At 27.4% G+C, this 21021-nt stretch overlaps 1 protein-coding gene across 6 annotated transcripts in view; it reads left to right on the forward strand.

The window, feature by feature from the left end:
- LOC148231529 (inactive dipeptidyl peptidase 10) overlaps positions 1–21021 on the forward strand; it is a 349615-nt gene that overhangs the window by 264538 nt on the left and 64056 nt on the right. For all 6 annotated transcript variants that reach the window (XM_088192822.1, XM_088192823.1, XM_088192821.1 and 3 more), the window contains one exon: positions 7507–7720. In XM_088192822.1, coding sequence (XP_088048948.1) covers positions 7507–7720 — 214 coding nt within the window. The remainder of the gene's footprint in view (positions 1–7506; positions 7721–21021) is intronic.

Genomic DNA, 21021 nt, shown 5'->3' on the forward strand with positions numbered 1-21021 from the left:
AAAATGTTTTTGATTGTTTAAAAAAAGTACTTATTGAAAAATTAGTGGAATAGTTTTTTAATAATTTATTTTATTTAAACTAATATTTTCAGCTTAAATAATAAAAAAACTAAGAGATTTGTTTTAGATTTCAGAATCACTTATAAATCTTATATTTTTTATGATTCAATATTAAAAAATTAGTAGCAGATTTTTTTTAAAAGGAATTATCCGAAACTAAGTTTTGGTTTAAATTTATTAAAAAACTAAGAAATACGTTGCTTTATATTTTATATTATGTTAAAATAATTCGTCATTAAAAAAATGAGTATAAATATTTTCTGATAATCGATTCTTTTAATTATTATGCAAACTAAAATCTTAGCTTAAGAAAAAAACTGTTTTAGATTTTAGATTCTCTAATGAATTTTATATTATTTTTTTATTGTTTCTTATTAAATAAATTTGTAGCAGTATTTTGTTGTTAATCGTTTTTTATACTTACAATACAAACTAAGTCTTAGCTTTAATAATTAAAAAACAGAGATACATTGTTTCAGATTTACTAATGAATTTTATATTATTTTTTAATAATTCCTTTATAAAAAATTAGTAGTATTTTGGTAATCGATTTTTTCACCTTTCATGCAAACCAAGAATCATAGCTTGAATAATTAAAAAATCTATAGATATATTTTTCAGGATTTCCTAAAGAATTTTATGTTATTGTTCAATATTTTTTATTTAATAATTAGTAGCAGAATTTTTTGTTAATCGAACTTCTACTTATCATGCAAACCAAGAATTATAGCTTAAATAATTTTAAAAAAAAACTTAGTGATACCTTCTAATGAATTATATATTATTTTTAAAATTATTAGAGTTTTTTTTTCACTTATTATGCAAATTAAAAGTCTTAGCTCAAATAATTAATATATTCTAGATTTCATATTACCTAATAAATAAAGTTGTTTTTTCGAATAATTCCTTATTGAAAAATGAGTATCAAAATTTTCTGGTAGTCGATTTTTCCACTTATCATGCAAATTAACTTAACTTATATAATTAAAAAAACTCGCATTGTTTCAAATATTAATGGTAAATAGGTACTTATTAAAAAAAATATTAGAATCTTCTGTTAATCAATTTTTTCACTGATTATGCTTAAATAATTGAAAAACTCAAAGATACATTGTTTTAGATTTCCCAGTAAATTTGTTTTTTTTTTGTAGAACAATCCTTAATATTATTTTCTTTTAATCAACATATAGTATCAGCTCAACCCTTTGAGGTTTATAATAAAATCTCTATTTATAATTATATCAAGATAAACTTTATTGTTGTTAATGCTTTCAATATTTTTTTATTACAATAACATATTTATATCTATGGACCATAAAATAATCTTACTTTAATTAATAGTACTTTTAAATCAATCTAATAATTATGAAAAATTATTTTGACATTTTAGACATTAAATACCCATATTTTTTACAAATATATTTATCATTTCAATCATAATTATTACGCAAATACTTCATGTTATCAAAATTACAAATTTATAATACAAATTATATTTCACTTGCGAATGTAAAAGATTAAGTACATTTATAAACCCACAAACGTCAAAATTTCCATTCTTATAATTAATTCCTAAAACACACTTTTGTACTTGATTTACGGCCTCCGCAAAAACACGATAAGAGAAATCTAAAAAGGAAAATAAGAAAAACTAATCAAATTTTGACTTTCAGGTTATTAATGCTAAAAAAACTGAGCAATTAACCGCCGGCATTTTATTTTCCACAGCGATCATCACGCAACTCCGCCATTATGTGAGTCAAGTATCGAATAGGTCTTTTTCCCACCGACGTTTTTTTTAAATCTGCCCGGGGTCGATCGATTCGCGAGGGGCAATTATTCTTTGAGAGCAGATACGCTTCGGTTAAATTACAAAAAAACTTTTCCTACCTAATTCGGTTTAGGATTGAGTTGTTTGACTTTTAATTGGAGAATTTGTATTGAATTCAAACGAATGCTCAATTGTTGCGGTCATTTTTAATCCTTTTTATTGTTACAATATGTCATTAACCTATGAAACAACAAAGCATATGAAGTTCACATAACAAGCTTTGAATTGTTACTGGTTTATCTTTGTGTATCACTTATATATTACAGTAAGATATTACAACTCAACTACAAAGGCCTCTAAATTAAATTACTAACACAATAGTTTCTATGTTAAATAAAATAATACATAAATTAATGTTTACCAATTTCACTTTTACAACGGAACAAACTATTTTTTTATAAAAAAAACTTGAAGGACATAAATAAATAAAATAGTTTATTGAGAACCTTCAAGACTCATTCACGGTCCTTATAGATGTGATTCCAGATACACAAATACACTGTTCTTAATCACAACCATTACTACTAAAACACCTATCCTTCTTTTTTAATTACGATTATTATTTAAATCACACCTCCATTAAATGGAACATGGAACGAGAAAAGCACACGAATCTTCTCGGTTATAATGAGACCGTAATTGTGCTACGTCTGCTATGACGGAAGTGCATAATTATTGTGATATTTTGCTAATTAACCCAACAACCACGTGTTGCGAGCGTATATGGTTGTTAATTGTTTTTACGGCCGCAGTTAATGTCACACGCACAACGGCACGCAATTAGAACCGGCCCTGATTTAATATTACCGGTAAGGGTATCCAGAGATAAAATGTATTATTGTAGCTTTATATCATTTAGAAAGAGAGTAATTATTTTAAAAACACATATGAATTGGTAAAATATTGTAGTATGCTGATATTATTCAACACTGAAAAATGGTCTATGAGCTTGGTTAGTTGTATGAATTTCTAAATTTTTTTAATATAATAACAAATTAAAAAACATGTATACATTTTAATATATGCGTGAAATGGTTCTGCAAAGGAAAAAATTAGAGACAGGTGTTGATTAAGCTTTAACTTTAATTTTGATCGTCTCAAATCGCTTGATTATCTTCAAATGTCACAATTTTATACTCTTGATTCGAGACGTCTCTGTCGCTTCACATATGCGGATGTTCGTGCGCCAATTTCATTTCTTAGTTATTTTATTATTGAAATACGTTCACACTTTCAACAAGTAAAACTGCAAGTTCTAACTTTCAAAAGCCGTTAATTTATATTCATAGCGGTTTTTACGCTGGAGAGACGCATTGTCTATTGAATTTTCTATTTTTTGTGTGTCTTATATGTTAATTTTTTATTCGCTTAAATTGTAAAGGGTTTTTTATTTTTTTCTTTAAATTATAACCAAAAATATTTTGTTTTATATTCCTATTTTTTTAAATTAAATTTAGCTAATATCTAATTTTAAACATGAAAATGGTTATTAACCAGTAAGATGTATATAATTGGTATGTCTATGCAAAAACTTAATAAAGAATATAAAATCCCTTTTCAAACATAAATCTATGTTTGACAGATCTTTCCAGGCAATAAACCGACATTTACCTATTCGCATGGTTAATGTATACAATTCCGATTTTCATGTTCCTTCGAATGCCATAAAATTGAAAATCTGACTTGCTAAACAAACGTTTGTCCAACACTGGACCGAGAGTCAAACACAAATACTCGAAACGTAAACATTTTCGTTTCAACCGATTTAGATTTTATTCTTAGACTTCTTTGTGCTCTGATTTGTTTACCAGGAAGTTTAATTAGTCGTGTTTTTTTCTCTCTATTCAATATACATATCAAACGTTTATTTATGTGTTTGCATATACGTAACTAATGTAATAAAGCTGCATGTTCAGATGTAATCTGACGTTTGCATGCGGCTGAACTGTTTATTGCGTATCGTGAGCTTTCAGTTATTTTGACTGAAATGGGTATAGAGAAAATATTTGTTTTCCTTGAGTAAAAAACAATGTATTGTGTCTCGAAATTGCTGCAGCTGTTTGCACAGACTTTTCTTATTTGTTTGATTGAAAAAATATGATCGATTGATTTATAAAAGGTTCAAAGAAAAAGTTTAAACAAACAGTAAAAATAAATAATATTCATCAGAAGATATTATTTATATAATAAAAAATTGTAATCTAAAAACAAGTATGTAATATTACATAAAAAAGTAAATTAATATATATAAACAATTGTCAAAACCAAACAGAAATATGATTAATTAGTTTCTTGAACTACTGAAACCCAAATTTCTGCGGCTGACATCAAATCAAATAGAAAGTGAAAAAACAGCAGCTTTAAACATTTTCTAATTTAATATTTTTTAATATATATTTGGTCCAGTTTTGTATAGAATATTATTCATGATTTAAAATCAATAGAATGCTTAAATCAACAACAATAAATAATAATTCAATAGAATATATTATATTTAATCATAAACTGTAACAAACAACTACTTTGAATATAGTTTGTAATAGTGTATGAGATCCACTCTTCTCTAATATTTCATTAGCATATCTTGTTATCAAAGTTTTAACTAACTGTTTAATTGCTTATTTCTCGTATAACTGTAACCCTAACAATATTGCAACAAAATAAAAATACATAAGAGTTAAATAAATAAACCGCAAGCTTTTTATATTTTTACGCAGAAAAATATTTTTTTAAATACAACTTGAACTTATTTTGTGATGTATTTTAAGAAAACAGACACTTTGAAAATAATGATGTTTTTTTTATTTATAATAGCAATTTGATATAAACCCTTATTGCCATTTTAATGCATTAGGCAATTTTAGCGTTGTTGAATTTTATAAAAACAGACCATTGGAAAATAACAATTATATACATATATAATCGATGGTATTTTACAATAGTTAATAATACTCATATGCTATAAAAAACTACTTTTTATTTTAACAATTTATTTAGCTAATATAGCTTATTTTGTACTAAATAAATATCAACTAAACATAATATAAACATAAGCGGAAAATAAAATGACATAATATTATAATTTTCTTCTTAAAGCACGAATCTTTTTTTATGCACATTTTTTTATTTCATTAAGGAAACCCGTTCCATTTTAATTTTTGCGGATTGTTTTTGAAATATTAATATACAAATTTACACCTCCGTACATTATTCCCCTGGCCGTACTCGTTTTTTTAAATCTAACAAACCTTAAATTGTCTCTATTTCTAGTATTAAATCAATGTAAATCTTTCTTTCTTATTAAATACTTATTGAAATACTCTGATAACATATATACGAAAAAATATGGAAACTTTATACTTAAATGTACAACAAATATAGCCACAAAAGCTTAACCCCTAATACACATATGTCTATAAAGTATACTACAAAAGTATAAATCTCATTTAAAAACCATTCGTTACTGAATTACACATCTAGGGAATTGCGATTATATTAAAAAATATAAAAGCAAAAAACTGGTATTTCATGCTATAACAAAATAAATATAAAAATAGTTTTCTTATTTATTTTTATCATAAAAATGTATTGATTAATTTTATATTGTTGTATTTTATAAAAACAGACGATTTTAAAATAATTTTGTTGATTTTATTCAAGTAATTTTCATAAAAGTAATGTGATTGATTTTTTAATTGCTGATATTGTCTCAAACCTTAATGCTACTATAAAATTAGATATTAAATTTACATTAAAATATAATACTAAAAAACATTTATTTATTGCATTTTTTAAATAAAATGTATAACAAACAAACCCACATATGTTAATAAATTCTATACAAAACAATAAAGCTTTTATTTTTTGTTTAATTCAAATGAATTACTATTATTATAAAAATCTTAAAAACAGGAAATACTTGTATTTAAAAATATAAAACACTACAGATATTGTTATTTATAATAATTTTGTGTTGTTGTATTTTATAAAAAGAGATGATATGAAAAAAATATTTTTCTTTAAATAATAAAATTATTTTGATTCAAGTTTAAATTGTTGATATTGTTCTAAACCTTAATGCCACTGAAAAATTATATATAAAAATATATATAAAGCTTCTTCAAGAACTTCTCAATAAATATTTTTAATGTTGTAAAGCAATAAAATTGGATATTAAATTTATTTAAAAAAATACAATACATAATAAAAAATATTTATTAATTGAATTTTTTTAATAAAATGTACAACAAAATAGCCATAAAAGCTTAACCTTAAACATATGTTTATAAACTCTACTACAAAAAAATTAAGCTTTTATTTTTGAAACACTTTTTTAAATACTTTTACAAAAATATCTTAAGAATGGAAATACTAAAAAAAATTGTCCATATTGAATATGTGTTGTTGTATATTATAAAACAGATGATTCAAAAATTATAATGTTTTTTTTATTTAAATCAATATAAATAATATAATGTCACCTAATACTTAAAGCCACTGAAAAGTTATAAAAGTTAAGATTTTTTGTAACTAGTTATTAAGTTAGATTCGCGTTGATTGATTAGATTCGCGAAAATTGAGAAGAAAATGTTTATTTATCAGAAATTTTATATGAAAAGATAGTATATTAAATAAAGCTAAAAAATATGAATATCTAAAAATATTTGTATATTGTAGCACATACAAAAAAAAAATAATGTAAAGTATTACATATTAATTAAAATTCGTTTTTAATAAACATATTATAGGAACAAAAAAATCTTATATCTTATGCTATAAAAAATTAAATAAAACAAAAATCTATCCTAAAACTCATCATAAATATATTATTTTTTATTATAAAAAACAGACAATCCAAGAATAATAATATTGATTTTATTTATAGAATCAATATTTGTTTTGTTTAAAATACTGATACTTCCTAATCCCTTAATGCTTTTTTAAGAATAATAGTAAAATTATTTCAAGCCTGTTTTATAGCTAGTTTTAGTGTCGTTAAACTATAATAATGAATTCACGGTAGTATTAAAATATATATTTAAAACAATGGGACAACAAAAAAAGCCACAAAAGCTTAACCTCTTACATATGTTTATATTATAACATACTACTGGTAAAATAAATCTTATTTAAAAATAGTTTATGTCTGTTTTACATATTGATAGAAATGCGTCTATGTTTTACATATCAGGGGAAGAAAAATAAACATGTTATAGCTTCTATAATCTGCTTATTTTTTTATAATTTTATTTTTACAAAATATTTTAATTCATTAAGAATACCAATCCAGTTGCTTTATATTTATACCGCTAGTAAGGCATTAATTATATTGTATGAATTTTAACATAATATATGCATATCTTACGTATACAGAAAGGTATGCAGACTTGCTACGGAAATTTTGCATACGTCAAGGCAAGACTGTCGAGGGCTGTTTGCCTACTGAACGTGACTAGTGCAATTATGCAAATCTCGGAAACAATTAAGGATAAGCTTTAAAAAACGCCTGAAATCCGTCTCTGGTACTTTCGTACGCGAGAAGAATTTAATCTGATGATAAAGTACACCAAATTGGACGTGACGTGGAAATTTTATGATTTTTTGTGTATTTTCAGGAATTGGTGGCTTCGACACCCAGCCAGAGAAACTGGCGAGGCATACTGATAGCCCTGCTGGTGATAGCGGCTGTCCTTGGCCTCATCGTGTTCAGCATAGCCCTTCTTTCTCCGGTTGGAGAGACTGGAGGACCTCGTGGCAGGAAAGCGCCACTCCATCTCATATTAGGAGACAAGCTGAGATGGCCGCCTTTCAATGGCACGTGGATATCAGGTAGGATTCTAAACTTGTATTTTATATATCTAAATTATACCCTTGATCCATTGAGACAAAGGTGTTTATGTGCACGAGGCAAAAAACATGTAAATAATATTTATCAACCGGATAATTTTATTTTATTATGTATTTACATCATTTTGAAATCAATGAACTGGTGTTTACATATGTAGCTGGTTTAAAAATATATTAATTGCATTTATAGATCTGTTGTTTTAACTGAATGGCTGCCAAAAATTCTTGTCAGTTAAATTTGATCTGGTTTTAATGATATTTCAACTACAAAGTTGTTTTTGTATTTGTAAAATGTTTCAAGCTGTTGATAAAAAGCATTACGATTAAAATGTTTTCAGCTTGTTTGACTTAAATCAATCATGACAGTAACTTTAAATTGAAGACAAGTTAAATCACTGATATTTTTTTCAGCCTAAATTTTTGAGCAAAATTTATGTTTGCAAAATATTTTTTTTATTGGTATAATATTTTGATTAACCTGCAGATGATGCAACTATATTTAATGTAATATAATATTTATATTTGCTCAAGTTTTTCTGTTAACAATCATAAACTAAATTTTAAAGAAAGTCTTAAATAATTTATAGTCAGTTCTAAGAAATGTTCTCAAATCAGTAACAGTGTATCTTCATATATTTTAGATAATAATATAATATCTTTCGAAGATTACATGTTTACGAATATAATGTTTTAACAGGGATTTGCAATTTTGTACAAAATAATATATTTAGGTTTTATTAAAAACATTATATAAAAAACATACATTTATATTGTTTTTAATGTAACTATTTTTTCGATATATACATATTAATAGAAATAATTTCGTGTATGCAATACCAGCTTCTGTTTTCACTTCGCCAGCCATCCCTATTATAAAAAATGTAATTTCTCTGTTACATAGTAGAATTACTGGGAACTGATAGGTATTGTGTGATTTGTCTGAGATAAAGCAAATGTATTTATGTAATGTTGACACGTCACGCATATACAAAAATATCGAACATGTTAAATTATTTTTTTTAAATTTGCGCCGAAATATTGGCTAGTGAAATTTTTAGCATAGGTAGTGTGAGTCGTTATTTCGGCTTATTTGGACTACAAAAATAATATTACTTTAATTTTAATGCTGTAATTATTGTTTTCAACAAATAAAATATATGGATTAAAAAAAGTATAAAATAAGATTAATGGTATTGCAATCCCTAATTGTGTCATTTGCCACATATTTATTGCTAGTAAAGTGTAGTTGAAAATAAATTAGCTAGCTCATAATTACATTCGAGATCAAGTTGAAATTCTCTATATATTTTAATTAAATTTAAATTGTCGAGTTTGTTTTAAGGAACGCGTTTCAGTTTGATAATTAATCAGTAATTCGATTTATCATATTTATGACACGTTAGTCTATAACAATCTTAAAACAGGGTCTTTAATTTGTAATCCATGTGACGCTAAGTTTTCTTTCACGATATCGAAAATTTATGAAATATTTATAATTCTGTATATTAAGAGCTTAAGGTTATAATTAGCTGTACTTTTTGTATAAATTTGTACATTAACAAGCTTTTTTTTTAAATTACTGAAAAGTGCTGTAAAAGATCCTTCCAGCTTTGAATACCGGAATATTTTCGAGAAACGTTTTTAATGCAACTTTTTAAACCGGTTTTCATTTAGAATATCTGTATTTTTCTACTCGTATATAGCAATTCATTGTACGTTGGTTTGCTCAATATCAGCACGGCTGGTCAGATATTTTTTCTTTCGCTCGCTCGCATATTAAGTGACGAGAGCGAGTGAGAGATAAGAATGTGCAATAGCACGCACTTATCTCTCACTCTCTCTCTTCACTTAACACGCGAGAGAGCGAAAGAAAGTAGATCTAGTGGTCCGGCTCTGAATGTCAGCTATAAGAAACAAGCTTTTATATTTTAAGTTTCATAATAAAAAATAAGTCAATGGCATTAATTTTCTTATAGTAATATTGAGTGCGAATTTTCGCCATGTGTCTAAATAGTTAAAAGTTGAAATATTAAATCGGGTAGCACTTTAAATTTAATATAACCCAGATTGTATCCATAAAATATGTACATATGAGAATGTCCGTAAGGTTTTGACGCTACATTATTCAGGCTCTGCGAATACATATTTATGTGTTTCTATTACAAATTCACAACTTGGCTATTGTCGCGCCCTTACGCTGCGTTATGGTAGGTGTTCAAAATCTGAGATTCGGCCAAACCCTTAAATACAAATCTACGTCAGAGTTTCTAGCGGCTGACGAGGGTCGTAATTTACAGGCGGCGACGCGTACTTCACGAAAAACGATCGACATGATTTGTGGATGGAGCTTCTATTGTGCTCCTTTCATTTTGCAGTTGGCACACTCAATATTGCCCCAAAAGGTTTCTGAAAATTAAAAAAAGTCGTGTATTTTACTGAGTTGGATTTATAATGTACATATATTATACAGCAGTTCGAGCTCACTCCCTTATATACATATATTATATATGCAAACATTTTTATTTATTTAAATTGTGGGGATTCCCCTTAATTCAGTGGCGTAGTTTATGCCAAAGCTATTTAAACGACTCTATATAGTAAGAAAATAAATAAATAACAACTCATTTGAACAATACGCCTAACTAACAAGAGAATATAAACAGACTCCTTCATTAATGACTACCCTTTTGCACAAATGCAATAGACAATGCATCCCTCTAGCGTAAAAACCACCATTGTAATATACCACTTTACATAAGCGATCTTGCAGACTTAATTTATTTAAAGCTTGAACATATTTTGTTTATACAAGAATATACAAGCGCTTCAATTGGCCAATCAATATCTGCATTTTTGTGATTCGCCGGAGACGTCTTTATATTATCAGTTTTTTTTAACTATTTTGTTAAAAAAATCATAATAAAAATTTGATTGAAGCTTTTTTTGTTTCCATATTTTTATTATATTTTAACAGCTTTTTTAACCATTTTGTTGAAATTTTGTTACAATAATAGTAATTAAATGATGCACAAAAATTAAGTTCCTTCATATTTTTGTCGACGTGACTCAAGGGATTCATATCACAGCATACTTTGTAGAAATTATGTGGGAAATCAAAATGAATAATATTTATTCATGTACAGCTATCTGAGAATGGGTTTTATTATTAGATAATAGCGTAGTCCGTAACGTCTCAGACTAGTAACTATGAGGTTGCGGGTTCTAGCCCCGACAGTGGCACTCGAATTTTTTTTTCATTAATAAAACTGACCCCAACTGCAGTGATATATATTAGTTATAAATTATATAACCCATAATAATAAATAATTATTAATATAGATGTCACCGATTTCTAGTTCACTAACTTTTTAGGCACTCGTTATATCTGATTGACTTACTCATTTGGTACAGATTTACTCCGTTGTAACGCATGTTACGAATGGAGATTTAATAAAAATAAAAATAATAATCTGGTACTGCGCACTAGGTGACTATACAAGTTACACAGTGTTTTCGAGCTCCTCAATTATGCGCCTATCGGAAGACAAAACGAACAATTAAAATGACACGTTCTTTATATTTTAGTTGAAAAAATCAATTTGTTTCTTATTCACACTTTCAGCAACTTAAATAATGAGAATTGCGAATTTAAAAATAATTGTATGGGTTAAATTAAAAATAATATATGTATAACAGCAATAATTTAAATTCTTATTTTAATATTATTACAGTTTTTTAAATACTTTTTTCTAGTACCATCTTTTTTTATTTTTTATATATGTGTGCGTTGCGCTGTTTATTTGTCGCGCCTTTTTGTCCGCGCTTTTTTGTCTTACACCTATTTGACGGGACACTTTTAGATGTGTTTTTGTTCTATAATATGTAACAAAAAGACATAATAATCTATTAGGAAATTACCACGCATATAAATTTTTAACATCAAATTTAATTTTTTTTAATCCTTGATGTAATTTATTTTAATGAATTTATTTTTTATTATTTATTAATAAATATTGGGACAAAATCAGAGCCTTCAGGAATTTCTGATAAGTGTATTCAGACGACTTGTATTGCCTATATTGAAAATATTGACAATGATTTAAAAAAACTATTCATGTTTGTGGGTAAACTCAAATATTTTTTAAGAAATAAAAATTTGCAAATCTACATAATTGCCTATACAATATTTTTTGTCTTAAAATTGGAAAAAGAACAGACTTTTCCTACTGATTTTGATACACAATATGGTTTAAGGAATACTTATGAAGTATGATTTAAAATACTTATAAAATCGACACAGTTATGTTTCTTTTTTTATGTATGGAAGTCTCTTCTGTAATTTTGCATACATCGAAGAAAATATTTGTTTTGTGTAGGCTGATTTATTTGGCTACAAGCTAAGCGATACTCTGATGTGATGATGGCGAGAGCGATATTATTATTTAGTGTACCACGACGGAAAGACAACGACCGGCGGTGCCTGGTCCGTCGATCTCATTCATAATATTCAGTATTCATTTTAATAAATACTATTACAGTGGCTAATCTGTGTCTAATTGTTAGTATTCAATCTGTATCTAACCCATTATTATCTGTCTGCCAAAATTTTAAAAAATAGCCTAAAACAATATTCTCTATTTTTAAGCATACCAGCATACAAACATGCATAAAATAAGAGAATTATGATTTTTTCACTTTTAATTTCACAAAATCATAGTGAATTTTAGTAATTATTAAATTAACTAAAATATATTAATATATAATCAACACGATATATTTACTCAATATTAAATAAAATATATATAATGTTTTAGTAAATAAACTTCAATGGTATATTACAAGTAGAATATGAAAATATGAGCTGAATTCTTTTATTTGAAAAAAATGCAAATATACTTTACCATTCTGCTCACTTACTTCATTTGCAGTGATAAGCAGCCTCAGATGCAATTGCAACTCTTCCGTTCCATCTGATTAGTATTCATGAGGCAGTTACGCCGTAAAAAACCCTCGTCTCTTGGCTCTAGGAAAAAAAATTTAACCGTTTAAGTGCATTGAGGCTGGCTTTAATCATAAAAGAGTAGCTTTAGAAAAAAAATTGGTTCCAACTTTCGCAATATTATATTTAAGCTATTCAGTTGCAATTTGAATAACAGAAAGTCAAATATTGTATAATAACATCTATATGTTAATTTTATTTTTTTATTAATTGTATATAATCTATTTGACGCTATGATTCAAGTCTCGTTCCTTCCAATTATAAAGCGGATGCTTATATTTCTACTAAGTTAACCTTTTGCCCTTATATACAGACGGATAGTGAAAATTACACGTCGTCTCCGACGATAAATCCGAGTTTGCTCGCGCCCCATATGCTCCTAGTCTAGATGGGAAGACAAATGGAAAGATTAAACCCCCATGCTACGACCTCAGATACAATCTTATGTCTTACGTCGATCGAATCAATAACTCTAACAAATTGCTAGAATATGGCGTTTGCTTTGTTGTATCTGCGTATAATAAGAAACCGTTAACTTTTATCTAACTGCCAATTGCGAGCTGAGACCTAATAATTATATCTAACGATTTTCTCTTATTCTTGGAAACACTGCTCTGCCATAATATTGTACAAATTGTTTTAAAATTAAATATTTTTAAATCACAGAAGTTTTTAATTTTTTATATACATATATATATACGTATAGTGCAATATCACGTAGTTTTGAACATAAAATTAAAATATTAGGATTGAGGTGGCATTTTTAGCTCTACCTGTTTTAACAGTTTTTTGGTCGTTTCGGCGTAGCTCCGCATGGTGCAAGTTTAATTGAAACATTGTTATTCAGAGAAGTGTTTGTTTTTGATAAATTGACGGAAATAAGTTTCTGCTCGAATTTGTTTAATACATACCGCATAAATTGTATATTTGAGTAACGATAGATTTAAGAGAAATAGTCATTCTATGGAATGCGTAATCCAAAGATGCTTTATTACTATTAAATGGATACGCAATATAAATATAACCCAATAGATAATTTTTTAATTTTTTATTAGTCACAACACTCATAGTACGAAATAATAACTCAAATATAGTAATAATGATTGGCCTAACTTTAGATGTCATATATTAAAATATAACGGTAAAAAATCTTGTTAGATTAAAGAAAAATAAAATGATTGAGTACATTTTAACTAGCATGATGGCAAGTGTTGATTAATACCAAAAAGACCTGGGCTCGAATCCTATTTGAAGTTTTTAATTTTATATACATAATTTCCGAGAAATTTAATTTATATATTATTATTTTTTTTTACTTTAAGCGTTCGTCACAGATTGGGGTTTTCTTAGATTTTCCTGAACTTAGGAATGAATATTGTGGTGAATAATTGAAATAAATTTAAACTATTAAATTAGCATAAAATTGTATCCATCTGGCATTATATATAATTATTCATACCTTTGCCTATGCTGATGACATTGATATAGTTATTATTTATTTATTTTATTAAGCTAATATACACTGAAAAAATATAATCAAAACATAAACAGATTAAAAAAAATACTTTATTATTATAATTTATTTCTTAAAGCAGGTTTCTTTATTCAACCCGCTTCATTTTATTTTTTGTGGATTGTTCTAAAAATATTTTTATACAAATTTACACCTCCATATAGTATTATTGCCCGTACTCGTTTTCCTATCCTTAAATTAACTCTATTTTTAGTATTCAATCTATGTTGTTTTTTATATTTGAATATTTATAAAACTATGCTGGTAACATATTATTTTCTAACTTATACATAAATACTAAAACATTTATCTTCAATATTTCTTCCAACCATTTCAATCTTTCAATAATACTTCTACTACTAGTAAATCATTTTTATTAAAAACAACTCTCTTTGCTTTATTTTTTTAATTATATATTTTATTAAGCATATATATAATATTGCTGCATAATATACCAATTTTTTCAATTATTATTTTTGCATAAGTAAGTATATAGTTTTTAATTAATAAACATACATTTAGTTCAACTACATATTATTTTTAACCATCTTTCTATTATACATAATTTATTATTTTAGTGATCTACAATATTATTACATATGCAATAAATTAAAGCATCGTTTGAAAACAAATATATTTTATATAATATATATTATTATTATAAATATATATTATAAACAATAATGGTCCTAATTTGTACCCGTGTGGTATACCATGAGATATTATTTTCTTTTAGAATAAGCATAATTATTTTACCTTTTTTCTTTCTCTTTTTTAAATATTTATCAAATCATCTTTAAATTATTCAACTTATAACTTTTTCAACATTCTTTCTATTGTTTCGAAAGCTCTTTTAAAATCCAAGAAAACTTCTCTAATGATTTTGTCCGTATTCTTGTCTAACAACCAATCATTTATCTCTACTTTTAGAAATAGTATATTTCTTTAATTGTTTGGCTACTACTTCTTCCATCACCTTTTCCATATAACGCAACATGATAGTTAGTATCATTTTCTTAACTTTTTTAATATTTTTATTTAAGGTATAGGTATAATAGCAGTGATCCTTAAATTATTAAATATATCCTTCTGAAAGTTCTTTACTTATTAAAATATGTAATTTATTTCCTAGTATTTTTCATGTTTCTAAAATTATAATACTGGTTATATTTTTAATTTACAAATTATGTAGTGAATTTTTTGTCAAGATACTGATTTTAATTCTCCAAATTTCTCATTAAATGTTTCATTATTTTATTGTACTAATTTAATAAGCTGAGCTATTGAATTCACTATCTTTTCTATACTCTCAATGTGGTATGTATTTTTTTCTGCTACCATTTGATTATCTTTATACATATTTTCGCTCATTGTGTCGTTTCTTTAAGTTAAGGTTGATATTTTATTTCATCAATCAAGTTTTCATACCACTTTTTTAGCTATTTGACTACCGTATTCCAACATTATTGAATTGTTGGATTATTGGGTTATTATGTTTTTATACGCAAAACATATTTATCGCATTCTTTTTTCTTAATGGTTATTATGAAATAAAATATGAAATATTTGTGTGCCTAGATTTTAAATAATTTATAATTAAAAAAATATGTTACTGCTGCTACATCACATTATGTAAGAATATGCGCACTCTTTAAACGACTATTCCCGCACTTCTGCATCTAAAACGATTGTTGTTCACACAGAATGTTTTATTAATATATTAAAATCCTTTAACTGTTTTATTACTATTCATTTCATCACCTTTTACCATACAAGATAAAATGCTAATTGGTCTCATTTCTTAAACTTTTTACTATTTTTATTTTATGTACATGTATTATGTAGTTCTCCTTTATTTATTAAATTATTTAATTCAGTTCCTAGTATTTTTCATGTCTTTAAATTATATTTACGCCCGAATCATCAGTATTGATTTTTTTTTTAATTTCCAATATGATTTTACCGAAATTTTAAAAAATATTTTTGGGATAGATTTGAGACTGTTTTTTTATGTTTTCTTTTAGAGATAACCTGAGAATTTATGGTTTAGGATCAGGGACGTCATTTCAACTTTTTTTATTATTTTTATTTTAATTAGATACCTACATAGTATTTAATTAAATGACATGCATTTTTCTGGCCAAATTCAAGGGGAGGGGGCAAATGCTTAATATGGGAAACTATTAGTTCAAGATTAAGTTGTGTTATTTTGTTTAGTAATTGTACAGATTTTGCATCATATATTGATTTTAAATATAATATATCTTAGGCTAACCGCTCACTAATATTTTCGTTATATTTGTTTGTTAGTTTATTACCTTTTTCTTCCTATGTCTAATATTTTTTAAAAGTTCAAAAAGCAATAAAGTCAACAATAATTTGCAAACAAATTTTAACGCAAACGGAGCTGCGTCAAAAAATTACAATCTGTGCCTTTGAATAATAATGTTGATTGTCGAAGTACTGCTTTTGAAGGCAATGTTCCGCTCTGATAATAATAAAAATAGGTTTAGCTTTAAACTTATTGTCAACAGATTGTGTAATAATGGAAAATAATATTAGTAGCGTGAATTTTCGTAGTAATAAGATTCTCTATTAATTTGGGTATATCTGAAATAAAGCAAACTTTAATGTACACCATTTATTGCATAACTTCTTCAAACCCATTCTGTTTCGTCTAAGAGAAATATGGTCGGTCAATTATACCAAAGTTGAGATTCAAAACATAAACTTTATTTAGGGTTTGCAAGTTTATTTCGCTTATTATTACTGTCTTCGTAGGTTAGCGTTACCGTTGTAACACCCGTCAAGTGCTTCGCTAGTGTGTTTAGCAATAAGCAGTAGAAATTTTGCTCTCTGGCGTACAATAAGGCTTTGCTCGAGTTATGCAAGAAACGAGAAGGGTTTCGCCGCCACCTTCTCCAAGGCTCCTCTTAGGGATTACGCGTTTATTTATGTACATTCTTAGCTGCGTGTAGTGGCGCAAGCAAAAATTTCCGCAATTACAATGCCGGCTGGGGCAAAGTGGCGCTGACCTCAGCCGAGTTTGTCAGGATTAATTTCGAAGCATAGACCTCGTTATCCTGGCAGTATAATCTCGGTGCGGCCGAGTCCTTCCGGGTCATTACCGAGGTCCAATCGCACTAACCCTTTCGAATCGCTTCGTCGAAATCGGTATTAATCTATTATTAATTGAATTTTAATTAAACAAGGTATGTACGAATAGATCGAAACTAGAGTATCGTTATGACGGATGACTAAGCTTTACTTACATAATAAACTATCACATATTTGACGGGTTATAATCTACGATAAGGATGATTGGTATTCAAGAACATTTTAAATAAAACAAGTACATAGTGCTTCTTACTAACGTGTGATTTAAAAAATAATTTATTTTTATTATATTCGCCTCCTCCAAGAGTTTCTCCAGCTCTGCGGTCCTGCGCCAAGATTCTATAGTTGTTGGCTCTGGCTGCAGTGCCATCTCTCATTACGTCATCCAACCATTACGCCCATTTTCAGCAGCAACGTGGCTCGCCTACTGAAGCCTTCAAACACGAATGAAGATGGAGGTACACTCGTTGCCTTTCTTTATAGCTCCAGTGCGCCTTTCTCTCAATTGTATCAAGTGTCGGCGCCCCACGATTTTCTACTGCGACAGAACCGCAACGATTTTATTTCTTTTGCCGTGGATTTTTGACTTCTGAGAAGTGATAATTATTTTTTTACCCAAATTTTATGAATCAAATTTTTGTCATTAACTGAGTGCAAAAACAATTATCATTTCTCAGAAGTCAAAAATTTACGTCAAAAGCCATAAAATCGTATCAGCGCGTTCGGCAACGAGAAAATACTTACTTAGTAAAATTTTGTCACCTTCATATTAAAAAAATATAGAGAAGAGTAATATCTATTATTATATTTATCTGAAGTCAATTGTATTCATACAATATAACTAGACTTTAATTTGTATTTCTTTAAAAACCATAATGATTAAAATTCTATTACAAGATAAAATAGATAACCACGTATATAGGATATCATCTTGTCTTACCCCAGATTAATCCCAAAGGGATCTGTAACCGACCTTGTATTAAAACTGCGGCATTTAGTTTTCAGTGAGTCTCAATTGTAATATATATTATGTTCAATTTGGGATTGCAATACCGGTAATATCGGTATTGGGACAAAAATCGTCTTCGGTACTACCGGTATTATTATTTTATTTGTTGAAAACGATCTCTTCGTGGCTTAAAACTACAAAAACAAATAATGACCATTGTAAGGGATCAAGGGATCGCAGGGACTTAATTTCAACTTTTTCCAGGGAGGGGCAAAAATTGATCAGTCAATGGCGGTTTTTTTTATATTTCTATTATAATATGATTCATAGCATTTAATTAAATAACATGCATTATCTAACCAAATTTAAAATCCCTGTTTATTCCACGCCAAAAGCAATAAAATCGTGCCGTTGAAATGGAAACGATTTTTATCTAGCATTATTATTTAGACTTTTTATAACAATATTCCGACTTACAATAAGTGAAAATTGAGTGAAGCATATTTAAACAAAATGTTGACCAAAAAGAGAGCGCACAAAACAATTATCTCTTCTCAGAAGTTAAAAATTTACGTCAAAAGCAAAATTTACGTCGCAGTGTAAACGCTCGGTTATCAAACGTTTATATTGAGTTTTTTTTTTCAAAACAAAAAAATCGAATAGGCACATCTAAACCAAATTTTGACCAATAGAAGAGCGCAAAAAACAATTATCACTTCTCAGAAGTCAAAAATCCACGTCAAAAGCAATAAAATCGTATCGACGCCATCGCAGTGGGAACGCTCGTTACCGAGCGTTCCCACTGCGACGGCGCCGACACGATTTTATTGCTTTTGACGTGAATTTTTGCCTTCTGAGAAGTGATAATTGTTTTTGCGCCCTTCTATTGACCAAAATTCGGTTTGAATACACTTTAACAAATGCTTTCATATCGGTAAGAATAAGTATCAAATTTTTAAAACATAAATAGATATTTATTTAAGGCTAAACATTTTTAATGCACACATTCTTTTAACACTTTCGATGCTACAGACGTCAATTGACGTCAACATAAGATGTTCCACCGTGGAAATCTATTGACATCAACCGTTTTTTGAGTGTTGTGTTAGATTTAAGGGGGTGATATTTAAAAAATATTATTATGCTATCCCTGGAAAAAAGTTAAATTTAAAAAAAAATATGAGTAGATATGTTTAATAATTTTTGCTGCATAATTGTAATATATTCATAAAATATGGTTTCAGAAAATATGTCGCAACGATGGTAATTTTTATATTTATTTATAGCATAGAAATGGTTAGCTCATACCTATTAATATTTATTCAAGAAATTATATTGCGATATTAAAAAATATATAAAAGGCCCGGAAGCACTTACAACATCTCCTTGTGGCACACCTGAACAAATCGGATACAAGTCCATGATAGAGTCTCCAAGCTTAACAAAAAAAAGTGACAAACGTTCAGATATGATTTAGCCATTAAAAATAAATAATCAAGTTGTCGCTTGATTTTAGAGTAGCCATGGATGCTACACTTTAATATCTAAAAACATAGCATCGCAGTATTTTTATATTCTCAATTTCCGTGCTGATGGATTTCATGAGTCTATAAAATTATTAGCCTTTCTTATATTTTTGACATTATTAGTTGCAAGCTTATTGGTCTGTATGATTTGACATACTCTGGCTCTATTCCAAGTTTTAGTAGTAAAATTATTTGCGCCACCTTTCATTGGGTTCAGAAGTAGTTGAGTCTGATTTTTTCCATATATAAAATGGTAATAAATCTTATGGTAGCTCCAATATAATTGTATTTGTATCAAATCCTATCCCAGTTAGAATTGCAATATTATTGTGATTTTCTATACCGGTATTACGAGTATTGTTATTATTATTATTATTTTAATTAATTAGTAATTACAACATACGCTCGGATGTTTCACCTTATTTAGTGATCAGCAAAACCGTTTCGATATATCAAATCACAATTAAAGGATCTAGCTGTCGGTACCTCACTATCGTGAGGTACCAAAGCTAGTGAGTGTGCGAATACCGGATCCTCAACTTTTTGGGTTTTAAATATTATTTTTGCTTCGTTCTGATTTTTAAAAATATATTTTAAAATTGAATGATTCAAATTAGACATTATTATTTAGGATTTTCAATGATAGTCAAAATGTTTCAATCTATAAAAAACTACCTAACCTTTTCAATGCATTTGAAAATTGGTCTACAACTTGACTAAATATTTCCAGAAGAAAACATTTTATATTATTTAACGTTAGATTTGAAACTTTGATATTTAATGATACATTTAAATATTGCATATTATTTATGAATTACTTAGCTAGATAATAATAAATTTAACATTGTACAGTGAAATATCAATATAGCGAAGCTATGCTATACCAATGAATAAATTTTGGTGTACTAAAAATTCGTTATATTGAATGTAAGGAAGATGATTTTTTTTTTTTTACAATTACCATATTACTACAGCATCAAAATAGCCTCTTATAAGGTTAACGGATCGTTTTTTGTCCGTTTTAAGGATACTGTATGAAACACAATAAAATTTGTGAAGTTTGAGGGTCAGCGAAACACCTGTAATGTCGCTTTTGAACACATCTGGCACACGCCAAGTCAATGACGAACTGAATTCTGAGAAATATTCTGTCAAATTGCAAAGTCATTTTTAAATTCG

This window comes from Plectrocnemia conspersa, unplaced genomic scaffold (genome assembly GCF_051122295.1).
Source record: "Plectrocnemia conspersa isolate PC_06_02 unplaced genomic scaffold, ASM5112229v1 ptg000009l, whole genome shotgun sequence".
NCBI lineage: Eukaryota > Metazoa > Arthropoda > Insecta > Trichoptera > Polycentropodidae > Plectrocnemia > Plectrocnemia conspersa.